At 48.8% G+C, this 20,702-nt stretch overlaps 1 protein-coding gene across 2 annotated transcripts in view; it reads right to left on the reverse strand.

The window, feature by feature from the left end:
* Window positions 1-20,702, reverse strand: part of DAG1 (dystroglycan 1) — a 54,602-nt gene that overhangs the window by 10,970 nt on the left and 22,930 nt on the right. For both annotated transcript variants that reach the window (XM_035901508.1, XM_035901502.1), the window contains exon 3: window positions 6,535-6,944. In XM_035901508.1, the coding sequence (XP_035757401.1) occupies window positions 6,535-6,816 (282 nt within the window). In that variant the 5' untranslated portion in view covers window positions 6,817-6,944. The remainder of the gene's footprint in view (window positions 1-6,534; window positions 6,945-20,702) is intronic.

Consider the following 20,702-nt stretch of genomic DNA (forward strand, 5'->3'; position numbering starts at 1 on the left):
GGTGCTTGTCTCGCCAACTTCTTTATGATCGGTAAAATGGCTTCACAACAGTGCAGGCAGAGCAGCTACGCCCAGCTCATGCCATCCTCGCATACTCCTACCATGATGGCTTCTTTTCCAGATGCACCTCTGTGTTTGCTATAAGGGCACTATTCAGCGTCCCACTCTGCCTGGGCAAGGGAACACAACAGCTGTTTCACTGGGAGGTCACTACAAAACATTGAGTGTCCCAAGAAATCCTCCTTTCACTGGTCCATGCAAGCAGCTTGGAAGGATTTGTTTAGCCTTATTGTTGGAGTGGGAAGGCACAACCCGCCTGCGCCAGGGCTGGGGTCAGCACGGGCTGCCCACACCCCGCTTTCTTCCTTGTTCGGGGGGCGAGCATGGGGCAGGAAAAACCTCAAACAGCTTAAAAAAAAAAAGTTCAGTCGGGCTCTTCTTTCAGCGTGACTTTTTATAAGTGAAAGGCCAAAGGGAAGCAAAAATACCACACAGCAGAAATGCCAAGTGCTGGGGGTTTAGTGCTGCTGCCATGCAGCTAACCAGCCTCAGAAATTTATTCCTGCCATCAGCAGATTGCTGGAAAGCTGGCATTCAAGAGCGCGGCAAGGAAAGGCGAGACAGATCCAGCAATCTCAAGTCAGCTCCTTCGCAGGATTCTCCTTACCATTGCATTCCTCAGTCTCCCCGGATGCTCAGGGCAACAACCCGTAAGAGCAGGACAAAACAAGGAACTTCCCAGCCCGCCTGAAAAGCTAGTTTATAATTAGATTGAGTCACATTTTCCACTCCTCCAAATTCAGAGCTTGTTGCTAAGCATGGACTGAAAATGCCAAATTCCCCAACTTGGTCTCAACTGCAGGAAGAGATAAGCAGCCCCCTCGGCCCCCCCCAGCAGAAATCTTATCAGCTCATTTTATCGCCAAGATCGCAGCATGGCAGCTAAGCAAAGCCCTGCCGAAGTCGTCCTTTGCCTGGACCTGTTCCAGACACTGCCGTTTATCCCAGCGCGCTCCCCTGTAAATAGCCACTGTTGCTACACCTTCTGGTTAGTCAAATTCCAGGAAAACCAGGGACCCTGGGAAGGAGACAAAGCTCACGTGCTGTGACACAGAGAGCCTTTTAAGATACCCAACTTGGTGACACAGCCCCTCGGGAGCACTCTTAGCTTGTCTTCCTCCTTTGAGCAACACCACTTTAATAAAGTTCACGTTCAGTTAAAAGCTCTTTGAAATAAGGATCATTGTGATAAAAAAAAAGAAACAACAAAACCACACCAGTATTTTGTGTTTCTCTTCCCTGAAACGGAGCGTGTCCTGGCACTGCAGGCTGGTTGCTGACATCCAGCCCTTTGCCTGGGGGTCAAGGCAGGGCTGAGGCACATGGTGCAGCCTCAGCAGCAGGTACTCGGTGTCAGGACTCCTGCAACCCAGCCTCTGTGGATCCTCTTTCTAAAACAAGGTCCCTGAAGTCTGATGAAAGTAAAGCTCTTCAATAAAAGCCACTTCCAACAGACAGCAAATAGAACAACCATTGGAAAATCAGGCTCCTGCTTGGAGAACAAGACTCCTTTTTGCCCAGATTAATATCCAGCACTTCGATAACCTCACAAACCTGCTGCAGAGCAGCACCATGTAAATCAGCTACACAAGTTAATTCAGCTGTTCTAATCGCTTTGCTACCAGCTATGTTTGTATACAGCAACAGCTTCTTGGGGCCCCTGCTATGTTTTTTATCTATCTTCCCGACAAGCCCTGTTGAGACCATGCACTTCAAAAAGAGAAAAAAAATTAAAAAAAATCAGGAGCCAAGACACAGAATGGTAACACTTTGCTGTGCTCACCTGAGAACTTCTCCTTAGCACTGGCTAACGAACCTGAGCAGCAGGTCTGCTCTATGGGACCCATCTCATACCCAACACTCCCAGGACAAAGGCAGGTCGAAGACACAGCAAATCACCTGCTAGTGCAGGGATGTGCCCTGGGAAGCAGCGCACACCAGGAGTTTCTCTCCCTCCAGCAGACTTTATAGACCCACCTTTAAACAAAAGCCATTAAATTGCATGTCTTTTTATACTTTGGGTGTATGCATTTAGGATATTGTGCAAGTGTGCAAGTGCTCAAATAACTTGTGGGTACAATGGTATTGGAGGGAATTGGATTGATCCCTGCATCCCAAGGGAAAGGAGCTGGTAATGGCCATGGCAATGCCAGTTAGCGACTGTATTTAATGCTCTGATATTTAACTGCAGTGCCTGGTGTTTCTGGAGAGGTTTCTGCAGCCCAGATGCCTCCTGTTCACCCCACCCAGCCTAGAGAAACACCATTGCTGCCTCTAGCCAGAAAGCTCTTCTCGCAGACTTCGATGCCAGATGCTTTCTGCAGCAGTTTCTGCACCCAAGTCAGCTCAGCAACCTGCATGCAGGGTGGAGGTAATCACCACATAAATGCACTCTTCTGTGTGGGTTTTTTTTTTTTTCTTTCACAGGCCAAGGCCAGTGTCAGCTTTCTCACTTTGTGGCAGGGTATCATTGCCAGTGGGATGAGGAGAGAGAGCCATGCTTACTGAGACAGTCACCATCCCAAACGCTGGCAGAGTTGCTATCGGTGTTAGTGCCACTGTCCTCACCTTGATTAGTTGTGTGGATGTGGGAGGCTTAGGTTTCCACACAAGAAAAATGGGAGAGCCTTAGAAATGAGACTAGCAGACCTCAGAGAGATCAAGATCAGCACCAAAATCAACAAGCCCATGCCTCCCCTAATATCCCCTTTGGGACCTCGACAACTGGAAGCAGAAAAAAAACTCCAGACCTGGATATTTCAGCTGATGGCAAGACATCTGAGCCAAAGTACGGCTGTCGTGGAAAAACAAGCAATTGTAGGATACCTCAAACAAGGTTATTTATAGAAAAGGACAGTTTGATGCCCTTATACAAGGCTCTGCTTAAAATTTTGTGCATTTTGTTTGTGTAGCTGTGGTCATGCAAACATAAGAAAAATAAACTCAAGCTGGAAGAGGTGCAGAGGACAGCTGCAAAGATGAGGAGAACAGAAAGCTTATTTTATGGAAAAAACTAAAGAGGCTGGCTTGCTTAATCAAATAAAATGAAGACAGGGGAAATACACCTGTCACTAATAAATACATAAAGGAACTAAATATTATGAAGGTAGAATTGATTTAAGGTAAAGGGCAGCACATATAAATATTTCTAGCCATCTCTAAATTTAGGCTAGAAGCTGCATTTTTAATCAGAGCAGCCAGATTCTGGAGCAGCTTCACATGGAAGTGGCAGGAACAGGAAATCCACCTGGTCTTTGGTCCAAGCATGATCTGTTCTTCAACAACAGGATGCAGCTGAGATGTAATGGGTCAGACTCCACGCAGTCTTCGGTGGAAATGGGGTAAGGAGACATGAGCCAGCGACGACTGATCATGGCAAGGGTACCAGCACCAACGCCCCCAGTCATCCTGCTTCCAGCCAGTGGGAACCTGCACACCTTTGCACTACCTGTCTGCAAAACAAGGGGTTTGTACGATATGTGGAGATCTGAAGTTTTAACTGAACTCTTGTAAAAGTGCCAAGGTTTTGATGTCAAATGTGGCAGGAAGGCCTGCAAGGTGCCAAGCCACTGTTAACCCTTTCAGGAAGGCGCAGTGAAGTTTCCATTTCCAAGACACCTTCAGACACCAAGTGAGCAATCTGGCAGCGAGAAGCCTTGCTGTAGTGAGGAAGCTACAGGACAGCATCTGGACCAAACCACCACCAAATTCAACAGCTGAAATACTTCCAAGCTGCAGCTGCCCTTCAGAGGACACGTTAATGCCCAACCAAGGCACCTGCTTGGCAAGACACAGCACAGGCAAAGGGGGTTTCTCGTTGCCAGCCATGAATTACAACAGCCACAAAGCCTTGTTGGCAGCTAGCTCTGAGCAACACAGAAAAGACTGAAATTAAGACACAAAGTAGGGTTTTATTTACTACTTTCCTCCATGTTCATCTTTGTGTCCATCCTGAGCGCATTAGAATAAACTTGCTTTTGTACTTAACCGTAAAATCTCACCTGTTCTCGAGCAGCTTGAGGGTGGCAGGGAAACATTATTGGCAACGGCTCCCCGGAGCACATACCTGATTACACACAGAGCCCCCATATCTGTGCAGGAGAGCATGCCTGCGAGGCACTCCTCCACCACACTGCAGATGCCTCGCATTGCTTCCATCCCACAACCCAGTTTGCAGAGAAAAGTATTTTGTCTAGAGCCAGCTGGAATCTGCTAACAATCAGGGAGAGGATCTGAGAAGCAGCTTCAAGGCAATCCCCGCCACAATACAAAGCAAGCCTAGAAATAATCAACAGGAATTACCTAGAAATGAAGCAATTCCACCTTCTTCAGGCTCCAGATGGGAAGTTCCTGGGAGCTTGGGGACATCAACTGTCCACGTTTTTTTAAAAAAAAAAAGAAATTATAGCCAATTTCTTAGAAATTGAAGGGGACTGAGTATAGGCAACCACATCTCGTTGTAAACTCTGACCCACTGCTTCATCTCAAAGTGCACAGCCCTTATTCTTTCTTACCAGGGTTTAAGTACACCAGTTCTCAAGATCCAGAAGCATTACACTTTTACTGCTCTGGCTGAGAAATGCAAGGTGGCCTGAGAAAGAGACCAGAGCAACGTGCCCTGGAACTTTCCAGTAAAACAAAAATGCACCCCAGCACCCAAAATTGCCTACGCAGTTCTCACTAGCCAGGAATCAAATCCCCATAGCAAAGGTCAGCTGTGCTCAGCAGCCAAGACGCATTCTCTGCAAGGCAGAGACCTTCCAGATACACCGGCTAAGCAAGTCTGCTAACAGTGTCCTAGAGCCTGCTGCACATCTAAAATCAATTTCAAGGTGAACAGATGCAACATGCACTTGGGCAAGCTCACTGATGAGCATGAAAATCGCTCCCAGCATTTGCTTAACTACGGACAACTAGCAGCTGTAGGGTCTTGCTCCAGCCCAGTCCGTTTGCATCTCTTCAGGCATCTGCTAGTGGGAGCAAGCATGGCTCAGCATCAGAGCAGCAGAGGTATTGTTCAAAGCTATCAGGTAGGGCTGAAATAATCGATCAGAGCGTTCTCCTGTACCTACTGGAGCTATCGCAGAGGACTTCTATGCCAGGAACAGGAGGAAGCTGCAGTTTTATACAAGCGCTGAAAATTACTCTTGCCATCAAAGTAGCCCTTAGGCAACACCAGAACAAGCCATTCCGATGCTAAATCCCAAACCAAAGTTACCGTTTTTGTAACACAAGATCCTGGGCTCACCGCACCCAATCTGGAGTCTTGCAAGCCCAGGTGCCCCACACCCAGAAAACAGGCAGGGTTAAAGCACAGCAGGCACCACCGCCTCCTGTCCTCAGCCACAGAGGCAATTAAATGTCACAGCTCGTCCCCTTCTCCAGCTCCTCTAGCCAGGGGCTCACCCACCACCTCCTTCCTCCCCGTCTGACCGTCTGTCGATAACAGATGCATTCTTTGGATTTTCTGCCTACCACTGGCACATCATGGTCCCGGCACCCTCGCTGGAGCCAGCGAGATCACGTATTTGGATTGAGATAATTGCGTGACAGTACACAGAGCTTAAACAAACCTGCCTTCAAGGAGAGAGAAGCTGAGATGTCAGACTTTCTCCTGACTTGCTCTCCATCTCCCTCTGATCTGAGATGCACCAGAAGGTTGGCTTTTTATAATGTTTTCTAAAAATCCATTTTAAAACTATTTTTCAATTTTGCTCTTTGAAAAAAATTCCCGAGATTGGAAGTTAATTCTGTTTAAGAACAGAATTTTCTGAACTCCACATGATCCAAGCAAGCAGATGCAGAGAAGACAACTTCTTAGCACCCTCCCAGGAAAGGACTAAAGATGAGCAAGCGTGCATTTGGCAGTGTGCCTACCCTCCTCTGGGCTGTTCTGACACTTTCTTGCCCTCAGGACAGATTCCAAAACTCAGATTTCAGGTGTCTGCAGTGCCAGCAGCACGAGGGTAAGTTGGAAAAAGAGAAAGGCTCCCATCTTTCCCAAGAGGACTTGGGGACGAGGTCAGGAGAGACTGTGTCAAAGGCAGCCCGGAGCCCCGCTGGCAGAACAAGTTCTATTTGTCTAGCAATGTTTTGTAACCACAGTGAAACAAACTCCGAGCGTCAGCGCAGATGCAGCCCCAGGGAATTCATGGCTCCCCAGATCCCGAGGCAACATCTCCTTATGAATGTGCCCATCATTCCAGGGGCCAAGAATCTCAGTTTAAATACAGCCAACAAACCCAATCAGTCAACCCCTGAGGAGAGAAGTCTCCTCCCTTCATCACAGAACAACTTTGCAATGAGGTAAGGACTTGAAATTTTTTTTTTTTTTTTAAAATCCTTCTCCTGTACTCCTACAAAACCTTAAGACTGCTCCACAGCACCTTCATGACCCAGCCTCTTAGTGGGGTGACTATCTCGACTCCTGCAAGAATATAACTGAAAACGAGCCTCAGGAATGGCATTTCTCACCTGGACAATTTCTCCATTAGAAGCAAGTAAATCCGTGGGGATGGAGACTCTGAAGAAGCGTCCCACCACAGCAGAGCTGTCTGGTATGCCCACCACGGCCGGCACAGTCTCCCGAAGGTCCGAGAGCACAGAGTGCATGGAGGCCTCCAGCTGGTTTTCCCAGTCCTGAACCACTTCTGCTGGCTCGCTGGGCCAGTGGCAGTGAGCAGAGGCCGCCAGGAGCAGCATGGGGAGCCAAGTCCTCCCCAGGAAAGGGGCCTGCAGAAGGCATCCAACAGTCATTCTGCCCAGTGGCCTCAGCGATAGTGCTCCGGCAGGAAAGGGGACCACAGGGAATCTGCAGGCACCGCAGTGTAGGCAGGGGATGTGCCAGTCCTTCACAGTAGCCTCATCCTAGGAGTCCTGGGAACCTGATTAAACAAAGGAAACCCAATGAGCACATTAATTACAATATCCAAGCCAGCTGGCTAACACACAGACCTCTTGGCAATAGACAGAGGGCTACCTGCCACACTACCCTTTTCATTTCAGCTTTTTGATTGTACTGCAAGAGTTACCATGACCATTATAGAGAGCAAGAGCTTGTCAGCTCCTCTTCTGGTGCATGGCATCTCTAGAGAAACAAGATCGTCCTGCTTTTCCATGTACACAACCATGTTTTGCTGCTCTTGAGCCACAGCATCCTGAGATAGCCATAGGTAGGGGGATGAGGCAGATACAACAGAAGCCGAGGCAGAGCACAGCGGTAATAGGTGACCTTTCAAAGGCAAGCTGAAGTCAGGCTGGGGCATCAGTGGATTTAAATGCCAGTTATGCAGTATAAAGGTCCCAAGAAACCTTTGGTACTCCAAGGATTCCCATCCTGACAGCTTGATGCACGATAGATGCTTCTGTTTCTCTGACCCATGAGCCTGGCTTTCAAGCCAGGTCTCCTCTCAGTTCCAGCTTTCAGTATTAATGCACTTAGACTTGATTTGGGGGCCAGCACTATGCACCTCAAAATCAGACTGGAGTAAGCTATGTGCACACTGCGTCCTACACTGCTACCCACCATCCAGTTCCCTCCCATCACAGCTCACCCATCCCCGCACGCTGCCGAGAAACATCTCCAGCTCCCCCTCCGTTTTCTTCTGCTTGCTTCCCCCCCGTCCCCACCCTCCCTCTGGTCCCCTGGATCACAGCTCTCCTTGCTCTCCTCTGTTCCTTTGGTGCATTATTTCCTTCACTTCCCCAGCTGCTTCTCCCTCCAGACTGCGTTCAGCCCCAGCAAACAGGAGTCCGGGACTGTAAGACTCCCCTGCCACATTCCTCTGCCCAGCCCATTTGCAGGAGAGCAAGGGGGTTCACGAAAGAGGACAGAGCCACTGGAGGCCCCGGGGGAAGCCGTACTGCCTACTCCAGCATCCTGGTTTGCAGCGATTGCAGCCCTTTAACTCATCTGCAGTAACGAGTGGGGCAGTGAGCTATGCAGGATCGGAGAACAGACACACGGACCAAGTGGGTGTTGCTCAGCCCCCTGGGACCACAGTCCCCTTGGGCCAGGCACTTGCACATCTTGAACCAACTCCTTTTTTCCAGGCTGAGAAGCAGATCCAAATTCCCAGAGCACACCCAGCCCAACTTCTAACCACCGGCTCCCAGTCCTCTGAGCACAGCTCCCATGTATTTTAGCCTGTTCCGGCTGCATTGTGTGATGCACATCAGGTCGTCCTAAGAGACCCTGGAGCCAGACTGGGTGGGAAGGGAAATCCCACTGCATCTTGCCCTTGCAGAGCTCCGGGGGCAGCAGGACCAGCCGACCTGCTGCGCTGCGGCCAGGCAAGCACATATTGCCCACCACAGGCTGGCAGAAGCAGGCAGAGGGCCTGTCTACACAGGCCACCAAGACCAAAGGTTACCCCAGCAGACTCTAGGAATAACAGGAGATATGAGATATGGTTGCTCACTCTCAAACCTGCACTCTAGAGAAGCCGAGAGGCAGCGTGCAAGGGCTAGCACACCCTCACCCCTTGATGGGCCTTTTTACAACAAACCACTCGGGCAGAGGGGCCGACATCTCCCATCCCAAGGTAACGGGTCCAGCGAGTGCAGCCACAGGTAGCAAAAAGGGCTGTGGGTAGCAGAAGTCACAAGCCAAATGCAATAGCCTCTGGCTACAGCATCCAGGAGGTGAATACCTGATGTGACCACTGTCAGTCGCAGAGAGCCTGTCTGAAGTGAAAGGCAAAAGAAAAAGCAGAGGCAGAACAGCATCACTGGAAACCACAAGACAGATAGGAGGACAGCTGGTGTGAGATGCCAGCACCAGAAGAAAGCCCATTCTCCCACTGCCGTAGTCCTTCCAACTGCCTGAACCGACTGGGACAGGAATACACCAGACGGAACAACAGGGAAGCCAAGTTTGGGCGGTTCCCAAAGGCAACTGAGCACATGGTGGTCTTCGCCTGGAGCAAGATGCGCGAGCTGCTTCTCCAGAGGTTATCATTACAAAAGATGAAGTGGCTGGGCGGGTAAGGACAAGTCACACTTCCCACAGGGTGCATCTCTCCTACCAGCTCCCTGCATGGTCAGGCAAGTCTGACACATACTAATTGCTTGTGGATGAATCCAGAGTCACCTCAGTGAGTAGACTTCTACCATGGTAGACGTAAGGTGGAGAATGCCAAACAGGCCGCAAATGAGCTACAGAGATGGAGCAGCCTTCTGCAAAAGGTCCTGAGGAGGCCACTGGTCATCACAGCAGGAAATCAGGGGGCTCTCATCCCTGCACAGTGCCTTAAATAAGCAGAAAGAGGAACCACTACCTTCAGCGTCTGTGGAGCCCGGGGTGCGGACACCACAGTGATGGCACCTTGTCCATGAGCTGTTTCTCCTGAAGCCTGCTGGTTGGAAAGTCCTGTTGTGCAAGGGCCTGGAAAGCAACCCACACATCAAGTACAGGCAGGATTAGACTTGCTGGGAGCTGGGGGAAGAATGCAGCAGCACCCGGCAGCCCTGTGGCTGCTGTGGGGCCAAGACGCTATCAGCATGGAAATATGGCTGACTCTTGCAGCTGCGCTGAGCCTCCACACCCGAGCAGAGGAGGAACACCCCAGACAACCAGACACTCAGCCTACAACCACACAGAGCTGTAAAGACACCTGGAGAGGTTCGGCACCACATCTTCAGGTCAGCCTCTGGCCCTGGCCTGTCACAGCTGCAGCAGAGCTCATGCACAAACATGGTGCAGCTCTGTGTTGCTCAGCCAAATGAAGTGACCTGGGCTCAGGCATTTTTGTTGGATGGAGAGGAGTATTTGGGCAGAAAGGAGCTGGTTCTTGATATCTGTGGTCAGCAGGAGAGGAAGATTAAGTCATCACCAATTTCAGAAATTATTATTAGAGCAGGTGACAAACGCTGCCTGTCTGATACGTGCCCCTCAGCCAGGCAAGTCACGCACTGGCCATTAAGATCTCACGTGGCACTTGCAGGTCGCACAAATTCAGAATTTCATTTTAGGGGAACTACAGAACAGTCTCGACATACAGAAGCGGAGCACACAGGAGGTATAGGAGGAGTTCAGAAGCTGATAAAACAAACCAGAAGAGCTGAGAACAAACTTGCACCACCAAAAAAATCTCTTTAACATAGCTCTACCTCACCAAACAATTGACAAAGCTGAAACACTGCCAGGCTCTTACCACTGTGTGCTAAGGAGGAAAAGTACAGCTCTACAGATAGCTGGAACAAGGCATTTTGCCCCGCAGTGGTCCACGTGGACTATTGCTTCAAGGCAGAACACTTCTTGGGATAGGAGGCCCTCCACCTAAAAGCCAGTAGTTCTGCTCAGCTGATCCGCTGGCTGCCAGCACTGCAGGTCTTGCTGCAGAACAGAGAAAACCTCACCTGCAGCATGGTCCCTCTGTCAAGTTCAAAAGCCCACACCCCGTCACTTGGTACTACCATGGGCAAAACCCAGACTTGTTTGTTCAAGACATCATCCCAGATGTATGCAGAAAAATGTCAGCATTCTGGATCACTGTCCATGACCAGCGAGTGGCGAGGACCTGAAGCTCTCTGGGAGCAAAAATCTCAACACTTCACACGGTTTCCCACAAGCTCAAAACATGACCAAACCCCAAATACAGATGGCATTCTGCAGATGGTCTTCTGCTGATCTCTGGTAAGCATCAGGCCATAGGGCTGACTGACTAAGACAGCACTTTCAAGTTACAAGGGAAGGCTAGACCACCCCAGCTTCTCTACATGGCACAATGCTCCTTCTTCCAGGCAGGATCTGTACTGCCCAGTTTCGCAGAACACACACAAAGGTTCAGGTTAGTCCTGAATTTCAGGATGTTTCGTCCCGTCTGATCTTCTGAAAGAACTGACTTTCTCTTTATCCTCCTGCTTCTGTGAGAGCTCTTTTGGTCTCAACTTTGAGCCTCCAGAGTGTTGGATGAAACATCAAAGTCACTATCAACATCTGCTTCAGTCCCAGTGCTCGGTGCACGCACCAATGTTGATGCCTGATCTCCAGTGCCAAACCCCCATCTCAGAGACACAGAACTGGGCCTGCTTGGTGGAGTTAGGTTGATATGATGCTGCACTTGATACGATGCTGACTTGTCAAGACAGTGCTGGAGCTCGCTCCTTCTCCATGTAGCTACAAGGCCCGCTGACATGTTAAAGACATGCTCTACCTTCATTATTCAGGAACACAGGATAGTGCAGACAGAAGATGGGAGGAAGGACTGAAAGCAAGGGCTGACAGCAGGACAAAGTAGCTACTCCCAGCCACACATCTTCCCAGAGACCTTTCCTGCTGCCCACAGCAGAATCAGAAGCATGGGGCGAGGGGAAGAGTCCAGGCAGCAGGAGCGTGGCTGCCCTAGAAATCACTGTTCCTCTGTGGCCGATTACAGCACCACTTCAGCAAGAACCAGCAAAAGTGAAGTCTCTGTCCAGCTGCGTCTAATCCAATTGCTCAAGCACACAATCACATCACTGGGCTGCGGTAATTAAATCACTGCCAGCATATTAATGCCACTGAGCCTAGCATGCAGAAAGCTCAGGTAAATGCCGTGCAATTCTCTACTCCAGATAAGAAGGTATTTAAGGAGAATTAGGAGGAATCCCACTTACCTGACTGCTTATTTACCAATATCCTCATTAAAGAAAGCATTAACAAGTGGCCTTTCTCTATAAGGAAGCAAACTCACTCAGCTAAAAAGGGCCACTGCAACTTTTCCAGAACTTTTCCAGGGCTATTGTCTCTGCAAAGATCTCCCATGCGTGTTTCCACAGGAGGATCTCTGGGCAAGTCCCGTCAGCTACTGCATGTCTGCGTGTCAAGGCAGCAAGCAGGAGGAATGATGAAATCCAGCGTCACTGGCCAGGCACACAAAGATGGCACTCTGCCGTACATGCTCTCCCGTCCAAAAGACGACAGCAAGCACCGACGGTGCCAGGCTGGCAGCACGGTCCAGGCAGAGGCGGCTGGTGCTCCGTGCACGTCTGTGCTGCACTAAAGGAGCCTGGGGAGGCGTTCAGGAGGGAGAAACAGCTTGGAGGCAGCACGTCTGGGCAGAGCAGCCCACCACCAAGTTTATGAACTAATAGATACAGTCTTCTTGAGACTAAGAGCATGCCAGTCTGCAAGCTTGACATGTTATACACACAAAGAGCACTCCGGAGCGTGAAATTTAGGAAACAGTAAGAGTTTCCACACTTGCCCCGCTCCAGACATACCCTGAAACAAAGGCAGCAGCCCCTCCAACAGCCTACAAGCTACAGGAACACGCTGCAAACATCTCTGGTGGTCATTTCCAACCTCAGTGACTTCAGCTGCATATGTTTGCAGAAGATGACCTAGGCTCCAGATGCTGCTGCACCAAGGATGAGTTATAGGAAGGGACGCAGAGGAGGGCAACTGCACAGAGACACACTGGTCATGCACAGACTAACCAGCACACAGCTGCTGCAAGGGAACAGGCAAGGCGGAGGAAGGAAGATTCCCCACTAGCCACAGCTCCCTGCTCAGCTGTGCTTAGACCACAGCATCCTGTCCCACATGCTGCTAGCCAGGCATCTGCAGGGATGGCGGTGGCTTTACACCAAAATGGGGTGTCTCTCTAAAAGACAAGTTCATTCACAAGTGTTTGGCTTAATGCTGCAATCACAGCTGCCTGCCTACAGCCATATATACATGAAAAGCAAAGTAGGAGGCAGCTTGACATCAGAGATCGGACTGCAAGGGAAAGTTGCCTTAGTGGGGAGCCCCAGGTCAGCACTCCTGGAGCTCCAGGAGCCCCCTTCCACCCTCTGCCCCACACAGCTGGTTAACAAGCTTGCCATCATCAGCCCAGGGAGGTACAAACCAAGCTGTACTCAGTTCTTCACCCTAAAATTGCATTTCAACATTGTCTTCTGCAGCTATGTCCACCCTGTATTGTCACCAACTGAACTGACATCTCGCTCAAAGGACATATGCACAAAAAAAGCTTTTTCCAGTCTTGTCCCTTCTTGCATTTCTGCATTGCTCGTCTCCACCACATCTGGTTGTCAGTAATGGGAAACCCTGACACTGAACAACAATCAAAGGGGGAAAAAAAACCCCAAAACCAAACAAACCCAAAACAGCAGTGCTAAAAATGCGTGCCGGGCAGGGAAATAAGCAACACCCTCCTGCTGACAGGGAACACGGCTGCGAACTGTCACTGACTTGTTGCTTCGAGTCACACATGCCACAAGCAGCTTCGTGAAGCTTGTACGGAAGTGGTCACAGCAATCAACAGCTCGCAGTGGTTTTTATTCTGCTAGAGTAAGCACCAAGTTGTTTAACTCTCCTGTAGCTAAGAGGAAGTTTTCTACTATCTTCCATTACCTTTTGTTTGAAAACTACAGTTTTTTGCCACCAAGAAGGGATTGGGCCTTCCCACAGCCCTCTCATTTGCATCTCACATCTCTCCCTGGCCAACAAAACCTGCTCATGGTTCTCCCCCAGCCTGGGACCAATTGACACCTCTGCTCCGACTGACAGACAGCAGAGTGCTGAGAGAGCAGCCTGGGGAAGCTGAACCACTCAAGACACCGCAAAGGTTTTATGTTCATTAGGGTACGTGGTCTCCAGCACCTCCTGCACAGGAAACACAGAGACAACACAGAGATAGAGAGAAAAGATGCAAAATACAGAATTACCATTTCCCCCCACCCTGTATTGCATCTGCCTGTCCAGAAGCTGGGCCACCATACTGCCCTTTTCAGCTGGGAACTCTGCTCCCGGGAAGAATTCTTGCCCTGGAAAAGGTAAGTACCAAGGGCATACTCCCAGTAGCTCTCCCTCCAGCAAGAGCCATGGAGGGGAGGCAGCAGCCCCAGCAACCCCCATCTGGGGGCAGGCCTGCACAACAATGTGCAAGGGGCACTGCAGGGCAACAGCCAAAGCACAAGCAACACCAGAGCCCTCCTGCCAGCTGGACATGGAGTGCGTTTTTCTTTCCCTGCAGAGTACATTTCCCCTGCAAGGTGCAGCAATAAGACTTCTGAAAGCAAGCACCTTCCCCAGCCTCCTGCAGCCCTGAGGAGGCAGGAGAGAATGAGTATGGTGCCCACAAGCATCTCAACTGTGCACTTGCACCGCTGACCTGACATTTGCTGGAAGACCGTATGGATGTCCCCTGGCCTGTTGACCCTGCTTGAGTGGCCCCTTGCAGCCCACATGTACTACCTGTCCCATGCTTGGGCTATGCCTCGAACGGCCGCTGTGCCTGACCCGTGGCAGTAACCAGCAGCCACAGATTTTGGCTGGGCAAGACTTCTGACTCTTCGATCAAAGTTTCTGCAACCACAATCAATCCCTTCCTCCTACTTTGTTACTCCCAGACAGCCAGCTCAGATCGTATCTTCAAGTGCATTCAGTTGAAAGGAAACTCAGATATTATCTTCTCAAGTATTTAGAAGGCCTTGGAGATAATTTTTTCCCTGTAATTACAAACATCACAGTCAGGTAGAACTGCCATTTTCCAGGCTGCTGGCAGGAAGCAAATTAGGATATAAACACCCACCAAGAAGCAGAGGACTCCCAAATAATTGCTGAGGACAGCTTCACCAGTGCCACCCCACACGTTAAACACTGCTTGCTCCCTCCAACCGAGCCCCGTCTCAAGGGAGGGCTGGCAGAGAAGGGCGATGGGGATCACTGGCGGTAGAAAATGGATCCTGCCCAGAGGAAGCTGGAGAAGAACAAAGTGGGATGCACTGGGGCATGAAGGTGATGGGGAACAAACGCCCACGCTCTCCTCTAAGAAAAGGACCAGAAGCCAAACTAACCTGAACCAGGCTCAAACCCAAACAACACATGAGTTTCCCCCAGGACCCAACGAGATTGTGAATGTGAATGTTAAAACTGCACGAAGGTTAAAAAAAAAAAAAAAAAAAAGAGGGTGGGGTGGGACAATTTTATAGAAGGCAGAGTTACCAAAGCAGCATTTCTGGCTCAAGCAGCAGTTCGTGACAGATAGCAGGATCCCGGGACGGCATTCAGCGAAACGATGACTTGCATTCCTCTCCAGGCATCTTCTCCCAGCTGTTATTGGAAAGGGCATATAAGCTAAATATACAGCTGTAGCAGGGCAGAGCCAGGGCCGGTCTGCCCAAGGGCATGCAGTTTAACCTGGCTTTGGCTTCGCTTGGCTTCCCAGTGAGTAGCCGGCCAGAGCAAGCCCTCAAAACTCTGCTTGTAACTTGTGGGTTTGCCTGGAAACAGAGTGAGAGAGTGTAAAAATCCTAATGTTTAATTCTATGTTTAAGGGAACATAAGCTTAAGCTGGTACTAAAATCCACAGGAAATTAAACTGCAAAAAGTTTAAACAAAAGAACCAACCAAACAAAAAAATGGGGCTAAGAGCTCCTTCCATACAAATGCTATAAAAATGTGTATTTTGAAGACAAACATGACAGGCATGTACATATATATACATGCATACAAATGCTTTATCAGTTTCTAAGATTTAGTAAAAGCCAGAACTCAAGGCACCAAGATAAAACAGGTATTTCTGCCTCTAGATTTCTCTTTTGTCAGGAAAGCTTCATAATTGCTGAATTTGCTTGAAGTTAATACTGAATTGAAGACAGTGGCGTTAAAAAATAGCATTTTAGCAGAAGCCATCCTGCAGGAAAGCCCGGGACAGAGGAAACCCAGGCTGGTAGAAGCATCTGGGTAGGCAGCCGACAGAGACGAGAGCAAAGCACCACTCTGAAAAATTAGACTATTTTAATTTGGACCATGAAAGGGCGCTCTCACTGGTTATCATACACGAGGCACCAGACCTGTCCCCATGACACCACACTCGGATTTGAGGGGCACTAATTGCTAGAAACATTGGAAGCAGAAGATACAGGACTCTTGCAATAAATTCCCTGGCCCTCCTGTGCCATAGCAGCTCGTGTTCACTGAATTCTGGTTCTGGACTCTCTAGAAACAATTTACATAGGGGTCCAACTCCAACTGGTTTACACATCAATTTGCAAGGACAAAGCTGAGTTTTATATAGTTTTAAAACTAACGTGGGTTTCTGTACCAAAACACAGGTCCTTGAGTATACTAAGATCAGCCCAGACGTCCTCTGCCTTTCCCCAAGTATGCTCAGAGCCCACATTGTCTCAACCCCTCCCATCTGTGAAAGGCACAAATGATGATTTCTAAAAAAGCAAAATAAGCTTTGCCTGGCAAAGGCAGTCTAACAAGGGAGCTAGAGGACCCCCTCAGCAGCTCTAGCCAGCAAGTACAGCTGAGGCACCAAACGACAGGAAGAGAAAGCACAAACCAGCAGGAAGCAAGACACAAGACGTCACTTTTGAAATGCAAGGACTATGAGGCATCAGAGCCCAATCTCATATTCCTCAGCGGGCAGGTTGATCCCCAGCTAGCACTGAAGGACATGTGGAAGAGCAGCCAGTGTGACAGTCACCACTGCATGTCCTGTCCCCTGGTATCACTGGCCACCCACCAGCTATTTCAAGTCTAATTCACACCAGCTAACAACCCTTGATGAAGACACCTGGCTGGAAAACAGGTTTCTATCAAAGATGCTGCTTCAGAACCTGTTTTAAACCAAGGCACCATCACCAAGAGGTGACCGCAGTCTTTCCTCCACTCCATGCTCCAAAGGGACAAAACCATCCACAAGCCTCCAGCAGCACCTGAAGTCTCAGCTGAAGCCTGGAAAAATACTTTCTCCCTAAGCTGCCTTGTTCTACTCTGCAGGAGATGTTCTCTCCTGATGTAGTCATGAGCACTGAAACCAATGAGGCTAAAAAGATTTGCATCTCTTGCTTGATTTCTTAATTGAATTAAAGGCTGAACAAAATCCCCTATGAGGCTTCAGAGAATCCACACGGAAGAGAAATGACAAATATCCTAATCAGAGAGGAAGCTTCCACTGGATGTTTTGTCTTACTAAGTACTAAAGAGTCTTCACAAAAAGAGAAAGACCCTGAGGGATAAACTTCCATGCCTAGCAAGGCAGGAAATCTCGCTGAAGCTTCTGCCATGGTTTGGCTTTCGGAGCACAAAAGCCACACAGAAGAGAGAGGTAAGCTTTGGTGTGTCCTTTTAGCCAAAACTCTCCCACCAACCTTGCTGCCTATTTTAAAAGAATAATTAAGAAAAGATATAAAGCTCTTTCTGTCAAATTCGCAACCAGAAGCGATTAGAGGGGCGAAGGACAGACTGATGGGCAGGGCAGTCCTGCAAAGCTCCTTCTTAGGAAACCTGATCAAAGTCCCAAATCCTGTTCTGAAGGAAAGCCTTTCGAGGCTCCAGCTCTAGCAGCACACCAGAGCCTGGCCACAGGGCTTGCAGCAGGACCCTCGCCTACGTTTTGGCCAAGCAGTGACAGAGCAGGGTACTTTTGTCATCACCAGAACAGCCCTGTGCACCAAGAACATTTGGGCTTCCCTAGGACACGCCAGCACTGCAGCTCAGCATCAGCTTTGCTAATGGTACTGAAGCAGGCAGCAAAGTGCTAGAGCAGCCGAGGGTGGGCAGCCTGGGCGAGGGTTCCTCTAGCGTGAGGAACAAACAGCCCACGGGTTGCAGGAACCAAATCCAAAGCTGTGAGAAAAAAAAAAAAAAAAGAAAATCTGATGAGGTTTCAATATTCAAGAGTCGCCTCAAAATGTTGTTTGGCAGAACTGCTTTATGGAGAGGCAGCCACATTCCAAGGGTTTATAATCACCTTCTGGGTATTCCACAAAATTCCTCAGATAATGAAATATTTCAGGAAGGCCCTTGAAAGTGTTTAAGCACCATAATTTCCTATAGGCTGATGTCACCGCACCAGGGCTTCAGCACTAAGCCCAAGACTAGAAGGCGAGGCTTTGGATCTCTCCCCTACCTGCCAGGCAGGAGATCTGCTGCCAAAGAGATGTAAAGCACAACCAGTATTGTTAACTGATATTAAGTGGACGCACGAAACAAGGCAACATCAACAAAAAGCCATTTTCAGCACTTCAGTTACATACGCATCATTTATAGTCTTTGTGGCAGCGTAACTAAGGGCAGGCACATTCTGTTTAGAAACATCCCGCTGTTCCATCAGCTTTACCACTCCACCCTACAACTCCAAGCCAAGGCATTAGGATTCAACTTTACGAAGCTGCTCCGCCCTGATTTACTACTCAGCTAGCAAGACTGCCATAGGTCTTCATTTAAATATATTTACCACCCAGCGATTTACGCAGAGCAGCCAGGGCATCAGCTGCAGACTTGCAACTTTCAGTGTTTCTCATGAAAACTATTCTAAACACTTCTTGGCAGAATGAGATATAAGTGTTCCAACTTTAACCATCAAGCATAAAATGGGAAAACTGCAAAATGAAGCAGCATTGCTCCCTTGCCACAGAGGCAGGAATTAACTCCCTGAAGATCAGCAGCTTCCAGCTGGGCAGCACATTCCTGTAAACCCGCAGAAATTCAGGAGCCACCAAAATCTATCAAACTGATAACCTCTTCCTGCAGGTGCACATTTTTATAGGTGCCTTCTCTTGCTAGAGACCAGGGAGCAAAGGGCTGGACTGCTTCAGTAAAACTGTCTGCTCTTCACAATAACCTCTGGCCCAAGCTGGCCAGCTTTTTGTTCACATAGTGAGTCCGAAAGCAACAGATCACCGACAGCACAAGCTTACCGAGGCAGAAGGATAGTGCCCAGCTTTGCAGGTCCATCTGCTTCCCAGCTGCTCTAGTGCAAGAAGGTTGATTTAAATGAAAAAGCAAAGACAAGCACCTTAAAAGACAAGACACTAACAGAGTCTGCATCACATTCCTGCAGCATTAATTTCAGTGCATTATCTTGCAGCTAAATTATTTTGTTTACCTGCACTATATAATTTAAAAAAATAACCCTCATCTGGTTTTGATCATGGCCTTCATGGCTTCAGCCAGGAGTGGAGAAGGCTGGAGCTGCTCATCACAGGTCCAACGCAGAGAAAGCTCCAGCTTTTTCTCCCCTCCCTGATCTAGTATTGAGAAATCAGGCGACAAGTGAATTATTTCAATGCAAAACCATTCAGACTGCTTCACTTTGTTCAAGATGTGGCCAAAAAGGGCTTACCTCTAGAGAATCTACCCTGACACGCACAAAGCCAGCATGATTTACTAAATCTGTTGCAGGGTAAGGTGGCCTTCTCTGCAAGCAGCGTAGCACTGCACGTCAAAGTTTCAAGGGTTGCTCCAAGTGACCTCCCTGCAGCAATTCCAACACAAGCGCATTGCCAGTGCCCAAATTCCACAAACAAGAAAAGTCCCAGGGACTGAAAAAAATTGCTTTTCAAACAGCACAGTTTTAAATCCATTTCTGACAAGTTTCTGCTTAAATTAAATGAAAGTCTTCATATAGCAAAGACACTTAACAGGAGTTTCTGCAGACTCCTGACTTCTCCTGCTGGCAGGGAGAGCCCAGTGGGTAACTGAAAAAAAAAAAAAAAAATGATCAAACTGACCTGCTCAGCCTCCAGACACGTTATTTAAAACTGGGACCTGGGTAAAGGCAGAGTATGTGCAGGAAAAAGGGGAGGCAGAGAGATGGCAAGGACAAAACAAGGAAAACTGATGTTTTTCTTCTCATAAACAGCCACATAGCCTGCATCGTGAAATACATTTGCAACAGTTAACCAGCCAGCACGGCATCTGGTATCAGCCCTCCAAAAATGGTCCAGAGGTTTTGCCACTGCAGAAAGATCCAGTAATTTTTCCCTCCCTCACAGGAAGTCTCTCTTGTACAGCTCAGATAGGTTGGAAACAAGACCTCCATGTTTTTGAGGGAAAAAAAACCCAGGTTACAGCGTATTTCAAATAGAATCATTGAATTGTTTAGGTTGGAAAAGACCTTTAAGACCATCAAGTCCAAACGTTAACTAACAGAGCCATTCCACCACTAAACAATGGCCCTAAGCAAAGGGGATGCACAGGCTCCATCCCTCTATTTTGACCTGCCATTGCTTTTTTTTTTTTGAACACAGAAGAGGAAAGGCTGCAGCCTGCCCTTCCAGCATGCTGACTCTGTGTCCCACAGCTTCCTGGGTGACAGTCCAGAGGGCTGCAAAGGGACGGCAGCATGGGCTCACAGCTGCATGACATGGAAGATGGCAACTGCTGCGTCCTCCTCCTGACTCAAGCGAGCAAATTTAAAGATGAATTTAAGTTGTAAAGAGGGGAAAAAAATGGAATAAGAAGCTGGGACAAATCCTGTTCCGACTTCCTTCCTGGTGCAAAGCAACACGGCAGAGCGTGTGGTGACTTACCTGCTCCCTCTGCAAGAATCCCAGGAATGGGAGCAAAGGAAGTCATCAAAGCTCCAATGTTTGCCCCAGGAAAACAGAGTCAAATGCCATTCTGAGGCAACAAGGAAAATTAAACCAGCACTCTGCTAGGTTTTGTACCAGTTCAAGCCTCTCAGAGCCAAGCAACATCTCTTCCTTCTCCCCACATACACTTTGGACACCCAAAACCCACTCTCCCCTTTCATGCCTGCATTTCTTAGTCAAGTGAGGCATACTCAGACCTTGTAATCCTTTGGATAGACCAGTGCTTCTATGCCCGTATTTTCATTACTTTGAGCTCTACCCCCATAGAGCCACCTTCCCTGCCGTAGGGCACTCGGAGCAGAGCCCAGCCCCAGGCACAGTCT

Source organism: Egretta garzetta, unplaced genomic scaffold (assembly GCF_000687185.1).
Source record: "Egretta garzetta isolate BGI_Z169 unplaced genomic scaffold, ASM68718v1 scaffold861, whole genome shotgun sequence".
Classification (NCBI taxonomy): Eukaryota; Metazoa; Chordata; class Aves; order Pelecaniformes; family Ardeidae; genus Egretta; species Egretta garzetta.